This window comes from Corvus cornix, chromosome 7, assembly GCF_000738735.6.
Source record: "Corvus cornix cornix isolate S_Up_H32 chromosome 7, ASM73873v5, whole genome shotgun sequence".
Classification (NCBI taxonomy): Eukaryota; Metazoa; Chordata; class Aves; order Passeriformes; family Corvidae; genus Corvus; species Corvus cornix.
In genome coordinates, this window is record NC_046337.1 from 37355259 (window position 1) to 37364370 (window position 9112).

Consider the following 9112-nt stretch of genomic DNA (forward strand, 5'->3'; position numbering starts at 1 on the left):
CTCAGCTTTGAGGTCACAACACAACACTAAGTAAGATGCTGGTCAGGATTCAGCACTGTTTGTTTCTGTCACTTATCCTTGTGTAACAAAAGGCTCACATGGCATACCCAAATTGGGCTCCTACTGCTAAAAACCTCCCTTCCTTCCCAGTCTTGTACTTTGATTACATGAGAACACATTCAAGAGAGATGTATCCACATTTCCTGCTTTGGAATTGATTGGGAGCATCTTGATTCCTAAAGCTTAACCTGTTCTCTGACTTCGTTTACACCCAGTTGTGCCACACTGCCTGGGCATCTCAAAGCTGAGGTTCTTTGCTGTGAAGGCATAGAAGCATCTGACGTTTAATAATCCTAAATTCAGGAAACCAGGAATACACGTAACTTCCCATTGCTCAACACAAGTAGTTAAAAATAAAGTTACAAACTTCCCAAGTTAATTAGCATGACCCAAGAACATAAATTATTTGGAAATCTGCTTCCCATCTCAAACCAGCAACTCATTTGCCTTCACATGGTCCGTAAAGAATCAATCGCAAAAAATTGACACTAAACAGAGGCAAAAGCTTGTTGTCTTTTGGGTTTTTTGGGGATTGTTTGGCTTTTTGCCAAGCCAGCCAGCCCAGATAGTCCTTCCTAGGAGAAGAACACACCAACGAGCTGTCTGGGTGATGGTCCAGCCAACCGCTGCAGGGTAGGACACAGGGAGAACCAACCACTCACCCAAGAACTTCTTCCAGAAGTCCCCTACTGTCTTACACAGGTTTTCTTGCACATACCCCAGGCTGAAGCACAGACTTACAGCAACACCTGAACTGTTCTGCAGTGCCTGCTGAGACTTTTCTACATGTGCATTCTGCTTTCATTTTCTTTACTGTATTACTGGCACCTCTGACGAGATACTGGAAGGTCTGCCGGGATTTGTTATTTAAGCCCACAGAAGGTTTCCATGTGGATCTTCAACAGGGATACTCAACTGTCCTGCTTCCTCGCCCAGCTTCTCCTGTTTTAACCACCTCGGAGCTCGAGTAGCTTTCCCTGCAGAGACTGGAACTGTGGGTGAATGAGCATTGCTGACTCATATAGGAGAAGATAATAAAATGCCAAGAAACAATGTGCCATTACATGTGGGATGCAGATGAAATGGAAAACTGAAACTGAAATTTCCTTTTTTCCAAATCCTTCACGAACCTCTGTTCCCAACTGAATTCCTAATGGTTTCTTAACTCAAAGGTCCTCCCACTCAGCACTGGGAAGAACTCCAAAACCCACACCAATTGCTTCAATTAAAACAGCAAATACAAGCACAAAAATAAATACTTCCTCTTTGCTGAGCTGAAAGCACAGGGTTAGTGCAGGCCAGGTAAGGATTCAAATGCCTGAGGATGTCACTTTAGGATATAACTCACACAGTGTTTCCCAAGGTAGGGCTCTGTATAGGGAAGCACAAAGCTGCTCATCTGAAGACAGGTATTTGTGAACCAAAAACCAGGATAAGGGCAATGAGAATGAAATCCACGTGAAACAGCTTGGATTCCAAATCTGCACAAGGCAAGAAGTGTGGCTGGGAACACAGTACTCAAGGCAAGGTATGAGTTAATGCGTCACCCAAAACTAAAAGCCAGCTTCAATTTTACAGCAGACCAGAAATCCCAAAGTTATCAACTTGTTAGAACAGAGCAGTCAAACTTACTGTATTTGACACAGATTTGATACTAGATTTGAGACAAACACAGATTACCAGTGTCCACATTGCTCCTCTCCTATTACCATTCATTGGGTAAATAATAATCCTTTAATCATGTCTAATTTTCATTTCTCCAAGCAGGGCTCCGTGCTACCAACAGGTGCAGAGATGCACAATACAAACACAGAAGGGAAATTTTCACTCAGCTCTTCAAATACCTTACACCAAGGAACATTTCAAGACATCTGGAGGGTACCAGTGGTTTTTTTTAATACAACACCATACAATTGCTGCACACAAAGCTGTCGAGGCACAAAATATTGCAATAATCCTTAACTAGCCCTATCCAAATTAGGCCAGTAAGAATTCATTAAAAAAAACTCACCAAACCAGACCTGCATTCTGCAGAAAATTTAAAAAGTCAAGTGCAGAAGGTCAGTGTAAACATATTCTTTAATATCACTGAAGACAAATTTAGCAATCCAAGTCTTAGGTGGGTTTCAAATAAATAATAATTTTGAGAAAGTGTTTACATATCAAGGGAGCTCTCAAGGCAGCAGAGCACAGTTTGTAAATCCTCCCTGCTAACAGCCCCTCACCAAGAGAATGTACAGTAGGCAGTGCACACTGGAATACCAATCACAGCACAAGGGCACACTCGCCAGCTTCCGTGGAGCCTCTGGACAGGATTTCAGAGACGGGGGAGAAGTAAATGGAGACGTGCACTGCCCTTCAAAGCACCACTCCACAGCCTTTTTACCAACGGAACACAAATGGCTACAGAATTCATGTTTGCTTCCAAAATCCACTCTCAGCTCAAAGATTAACAGAGCAGTGCTCTGACAGAGAGAATTATTCCTCAAACTGACACTGCAGCACAATGCATCACCCTCCTCCCAGCTGGGCTCTGCTCCTACTCCAACCTTGAAATTCCTCTCCAGTCACTGCAAAAGTAACCCAGAAAGCTTAAAGACAGGTAAGAATTGTTGTTTCTTATTGATTCTGGCCCAGTGTACTGAAACAGAGCAAGACATGACAGGTCTCAAGGTGTAGGGTTACCCAGGAAAACATCTGGTGTCCTATGTCACTCAAAAAAACCTTCCAAAAGTCAAAATACTTCCTCCAAGTGTCGATTTGTCTTTGTTAAACAATTATTCTACTATAAAAATACCCGATGTGAAATTTCTCGTATCAGAACAAGAAGATTTAACAATCCAGAAAGAACAAGAAAAAAAAAATCAATGATAAATATGCCACAAAAATACTTGCAAGAGTTACTGCAAAATTGTTTTCTTTCACTTTCATCAAAATATTTGCTCTCTGTAGATACAGGCATGGCAGTCTTCCACTCTCTGTCCTCTAGTTCAACATGCAATAGGTCTGTGATAAGCACTGCACTACTCACCAGAGAATTGTTTCTTCTCCATTTCTAACACACCTGAAAAAGGCTCTGCTTTGAGTCAAAAACAAACAAAAAAGTACTATGTAATACTGCTGTGTATGCTGTGTGCCTACTGAATAAATATTGCAGGAGTTAAGGGATTGTTTCACTGCTAGCTGGGCTTTGGCAAAACGGGAGTGGGGCTGACATACACTGGATGCTTCACACTTTTGAGTGGGGGACGCTGCAACGTTTAACAGATACGGAATAAAATAAACCTTAGATCTAAAACTTGTCAGTACACAGGATTCCCAAGTTGTTCTGAACACGGGAGCAGGGTGATCAATTTTCCAGGAAAGCCACATAGTCAGTCAATCTGGCCAACTGCTGTTCATTGGGAATTGGTGGGACCGGAGCAGATTCTATAAAGATAAAACGAATGGATCATTAATGAAATTTAAAATGCAAATCCATCACCAATACCATCCATCACAACAGTAAAGGAAAAAATTTAAATGCATCTGACTTTCAACAGCCTTCTGAGGGCAGATCTTAACTGTATCTCCTCCAGCTCCAGTTGACATAATTTTTCTGTTATCTGCACCATTCAGTAGTCCAAGAGTTACACAAAAACTGCTGCAACAAGTTGCACTTGCCAGCAGCCTCCAGAATTTCTCTGCACACACTGGAGTCTGAATAATGAAGACTGACAGTATTCTGACTTGAGAAAAAAGCTCCTGGAGCTCCCTGGTTTCTCCTTCCCTTGCAAGCTGCCATTCTGAAGACCCCAAACAAATCTAGTGGGTGATCTGACCACCAGAACACACAGGACTTCAGAAGTAGGAACCTCAGGAATCTCAGGCACTTCTTAAACCATGAGGGAGTGAGAAGACAAACGCAGAAGCAAGTTTACATAGCACCTGATTGGGGTGGGCTGTTGTTTTTAAATTTGGAGGGGCCAGTGAGAACATTAACTTCTCTAGGACTCAATTCCTGGTGCTGGTGACACTGTTAATGCAAGTTGAGCTAAATCCATTACATATATAAACAAAAATACCTGATGAAGGAATAAATCTGTTAAAGGAAGCTTCCAGCACACCTGGAAAAAAAAAACCGTAAGAAATTAGGCCAGTGGAACAGTTTTAAACAGTTCTATGCAGCAAACCACAGATCAAAAGGTAATTAAATTGAACCTGTTTATTCATCACACCTTGCTTTATAACTGAAAAGCAGAATACCCAAGGTGTAGTTGCTTCAAAAGAGCCTCCTGCCTCTTTCTTTTCCCTGCACAGTAGTTCCCGCACTCACTTTTGGAAAAAACCCACATGTAAGTAATTCCCAGTTTTTTTAAGCTCTGCATGTGTTGCAACCAGTCCACAAACACCCCACCTGATCATATAAAAATCTCAGGGCTCTGGTTGGCTTTGTGCCTTACGGGTAAATTTCAACACCTGGCACCTGTTTATTACGGGCTCTGAACACCCTCAAACTCCGCCCGTACAAACAGTGTCATTTCTGAGTCTAGCAGATCTTGCCCTTTTGGAGGGGCTGTAATTTGGCTCCTTCTGCCAGAGCTGCACAGAGCAGTTTAAGAGCAGTTGTTTCACCCTGCTTTTATAGCTTAGTATTTATTTTTGCCTCAGCCAGCCACAGGTACAGCTTTAGAAAAAAGAAAAAAAAAAAAAGCGCCAAGTATTCTGCAGACCAAGCTCTGCAGGAACAGATATTCTGTTATCAACACCATGAAAGTGAAGAATCCAGAAGATTTAAACTTTAAAAGCAAAGGAAATTATACCAACAACTGGAGCTCATCAGAACACAAAGATTCACTAAATCCCTGCCTAAAAAGAAGTTCTAATTCTCCTGAAGAAAAAAAAACCAACTCAGGTTCAAGATGATCTATTTTTTACTCATCTCTATTATATTGAGCCATGTCATTTGAGGTCATCCAGTTTGTGTTCCACTGAGGCAGAGCCAGCAGCAGAGGAGGAAGAGAGGGAGCAATCACAGCATATCCTGTCTGCTTTTGTTTAATCAAGTGTATGTGAGGATGCATCTTAATCCAAACTATTTGTAAGTCCAAACCAAACCCAAGACGTTGTACTTCCCCACGTGTTATACATGGCCCTGCATTTATAAGCAGCATGAGTGTCCAAAAATATCTAATAGGATCCTGTGCAAAGCTGTAATTAAAAACTTAACACCTAATTCCTAGAAAATGCTGAATGTTTGATGAAGTAACAGCTCCACCTACCTGGCTTTTTGGGCATCACCATGCGAGTTGCAAAGTCTGCTTGCCAGCCCTGTTCTAGCACACCTGGAAAGGCATTTGGGCATTTGTAAGATACACAAGGAGAGAATAAGCAATGATAACTAGTGGCAAGTAACTTTAAAAAAATCAAAGCGCTATCCAGAACCAAGATTTTTTTCTCTAATCACTGCCCAATCACTTACCAGATTCAGAATTTGTAGGTACATTTTTAGTGATCATCACTTAGAGCTCTCTGATCTCATCATCAGTACAAAAATTACTCAGGGAATAATGCCAAGTACCTTTCACAGCTTCTTCTACAGGAAGGCCAACAAAGGCTGCAAAATCATCTGCAACTATGGATGTGTAAGCCTGGGAAACCAGTCCAAAGGCTCGTCTCCTGGTTGCATCTAGGGAAAGAGAAACACAGGACACAAGAGACTCATCTCCATGGCTGGGAAATCGGAGAACATTTCCTCAATTCTATCACCTTTGGAAAATCACCACCAGCCTTCAGTGGGCACTTCAGAAGTTCCCCCTCCCTTCCCACAGTTCACAGTCAGCAGCAAGAGACGACAACTTGTTCTCTGCCAGGACAAAACCCCTCAGAGCCCACACTGAACCTCCAAATGCAGCTGGCAGCATCCTGGGCTCTACCACCAGTACATAAAACACGTTAGGAAGCTCTGCATCTGATTAGTTAACAATTAATGGCATCTAAAAAGCGGTTGTTTCTAAAGCTACAGAGAATTTGTTATTGCAGGAGACCTCTTTTTAGCAGTCTGCACTGCCCTCTAGCAGCAAGAATTTGCATGTTACCATTACAGAGGACAGAAAACATTTGCCTGAAGTCACATTTCACAGAAAAACCTTCTTGTAAGTGCTACAAGGTTTTGAAATGCCAAGCCAAGTTCCCTGAATCACTGGTTAAAAGTCTGATAAAACGTGGTAATTAATGGTCTGTTTTGCTCTTACAGAACAAAGCACACGGTTTATGAAATTCCAGTGTCAAAGAATATACAGAAACAAAATCCTACTAAAGCCAATTTATTTGTTGCTACAAGGTTTTGTAATGAGCTTTTTATTTACACCTGATACAAAGACTTGGCAACAGTTTTCCTGACTGCTTCTGATTTTTCACAATTAACCATTTGTCTACTTGTGTTGGAGCAGACAGAAATAATTCCAGGCAATTCCCTGCTCCCCACCCAAGCTCAGTTTGTACCTCTGAGTGCTTCCATGATTGGCTGGATAGTCTCAGACCACTGATGTGCACTGATTGCTGTGTAGATTCCTGGGAAGTCCCTCTGCCAGATCCTTTGGCCCACTGACCAAACTGCACCAAGTTCGGCATTTGCCTGTTGTGAACAAACAAAACCCCAAAGTGTTAATCCAGAAGAATATTCTCTACACTGACCGTATGTATCAACCCATTTCCACCCCCAGATTTTCAGAGCACATTGCTGTGCAACAAACACAGCAGGTTTCTGAGTTGAATTTGGCTCAGTACTTACAGATTTGATAGCAGGAGGGATTCTTTTCCAGAGATAACGTGCGTTATTCCTAAAAAAATGAAGAAAAATATAAGTTAAAAATACTTCTCAGTCACCAAAGGCTGCAAAGAGACACCACAAGGTTTGTTCAGATGCTGTAATGAACAATCTCAGTGCTTTAAAATATTCCTTCTAGGAAGGAATATTTGATACTGAAGTAGAAAAACAGAGCTGCTATCCAGCAGACAACACTGGACTGGCGGAACATGACAAACAGTTCATTAATTGTTAATTAATTAACACCAGATTGGGAAAGCAATTTCTCACTAAAACCCTAAGTTTAGTGCACCAAGTTCACACAGGGACACGGAATAACCCCCGAGACCAAATTCCCTGCAGTCCTGCAGATCTAGCTCCTTCAAGCCAACAGTGTCCCTCATTTTTAACATGGACAGTCCAGAGTTACCCTGCTGGAATTTAAACACAGGGAGCAGCCTCAAATCCAACCCAAAACAAATGCAGCCCTGAAGAGCTACAAAACAAAACACTGAAATGTTTAACACCTCCCAGTGGAGCCAGTTCCACTACTTAAGGAACTTTATTCCTAAATTTCCCCACAGTTCAACAGAAGAGCGAGCAAAGGAGAATAGTTTTCCTGTCAGATCAAGGGGTGAAAGAGACTTAATCCCGGGAATGCTGTTGTTATTATTATTATTTCTCTGTAAACACAGCGTTTTGTTAATCACACGACCCACTCCTACCGTGCTGGTGACAAAGCCAGTGTCACAGATTGAGACAGGCCACTCACATGTCATTGTGCAACAGGTACAAAGCCAGAAGCTGCCCATACACGAGGGGTGTGGCGATTCCTCCGGGGGCCTGAAAACGAGCACAGATTCTCGGGTTGCAGATTTTAAGAGGGGTGCGATACAAAACACAGCAGGAAGCCAACTCTTGTGTAAACTGAACCCTCCAAGGGGACTGATTTCTTCTTTTTTTCACACCACAGAAGAGGCCTGAGCAATTTTTAATTAAATAAAGTGAGGCTACATCTTCCATTACTCTTTTCTTACGCTCACGAGAGCGGCAGCTGCTGGCTTTGCAGCTCCTCACAAGCAGCTGGTTTGAAAATGAAATTAAATCACCCCTGACTTCATTTACCTTCAGCTCAGGCCACTGCACCACAGTAAAGCTTCTCTGGCCCTCCAAAAAACCCCAAGCTAAGCTTCGGCCCCGGCCACACTCCCAGCAGAGCTCACAAATGGCACAAGGAGGAAACAAACGAGTGATAGAAAAGCTGTAACGTTTTGAAAGTCCATAATAATTTAAAAGCTAGAAAGATTTCCGATAAGGCTTCAGGCCTTTTATCAAGAGGCAAGGCAGCAAGCACTCACAGGAAGCCAATTAAGGCAGCAATACCTAAAATCAGGATCACAGGAGCTCACGAAGAGGAAAAGTCACAGTTTGCCCCGCTTTTATATCACTGCAGTGGGATGCAGGAGCTCCACGTTTAGAAAAGCGCTGGAAATGCGTGGATATCACCTGGGCAGGGCTTTTACCATCACGGCGGTGCCACGTATTTCCCTGACAGTGCCTGCAGCCAGGCTCGGGCACCCAGCGAACAACAGAATGTAAAACAACACGGAGGAAGCTTCCGGTGAGAGCTGCCACAATAAAACTCGACCTAAGCGTAATTCCCCAAGCCTGGCTCAGAGCTCCACCTCCCTTATCAGTATTTTCCTTTTCTCAGCCACGAGAAAGACGGAAACACAGAAACTTCCCCCTCATACTCCCTCTGAAACGACGTGAATAGTTATACGGAAATACTCATTTATCTGCAGGCTGCGAGTTTCTGACGGGCTCTCTGGCGAGCCCAAGGGGTAAGTTCAAACACTCAACCCTCCCCACCTCACACGCGCACACGCAGGCCTCCCCCGCCCCGCGGCACCTCCAGCTCCTGCGTCTCGCACTGCTCCAGGAGCCGCCTGAAGCTCACGGAGCTCTCGGCCATCACCGCCACCGGCATCTTCCCCTCACGGCGCCGCCCGCCCGCATCAGGCGCCCTCTCTCTGACGTCACTTCCGTCGCCAGCAACCCCCCCCAGCACCTTCCGGCCGCCTCTCTGTGCTCCTGGAGGACCGCGGGGGGCGGACCTGGGAGGGGGCGTGGCCACGGGCGGGGGGCGCGGCCAAGGGCCGTGAGGGGCTGAGGGCGGCGCGCGGTTCGTGAGGGCGGCGATGATCAAAGCCCTTTGAAGTCCCGTTCTTTCTGTGTAATAAGCAGAATTCCCGTGTCGTCAAA

At 44.0% G+C, this 9112-nt stretch overlaps 1 protein-coding gene across 1 annotated transcript; it reads right to left on the reverse strand.

The window, feature by feature from the left end:
* Positions 1-1932: 1932 nt before the first annotated feature.
* Positions 1933-8883, reverse strand: COPS8 (COP9 signalosome subunit 8). Its single transcript, XM_010407964.4, has 8 exons — positions 8760-8883; positions 7620-7690; positions 6833-6881; positions 6544-6676; positions 5621-5728; positions 5322-5384; positions 4125-4166; positions 1933-3489 (listed from the first exon to the last, which is right to left on the reverse strand). Exons 1-8 carry the CDS (start codon positions 8835-8837, stop codon positions 3410-3412), a joined length of 624 nt encoding a protein of 207 aa, XP_010406266.4. The 5' UTR covers positions 8838-8883; the 3' UTR covers positions 1933-3409.
* Between the last annotated feature and the right edge of the window lie 229 nt (positions 8884-9112).

Bases quoted from the DNA above. Each gene is read 5' to 3' on its own strand.
- COPS8 (XM_010407964.4), bottom strand. From the start codon at position 8,837: ATGCCGGTGGCGGTGATGGCCGAGAGCTCCGTGAGCTTCAGGCGGCTC. The intron at 6,882-7,619 runs GTGAGTGGCCTG...TCATTTTTTTAG, and splicing joins TACCTGTTGCACAATGACAT to GAATAACGCACGTTATCTCT. The intron at 5,385-5,620 runs GTACTTGGCATT...ATGCCTTTCCAG, and splicing joins TGTAGAAGAAGCTGTGAAAG to GTGTGCTAGAACAGGGCTGG.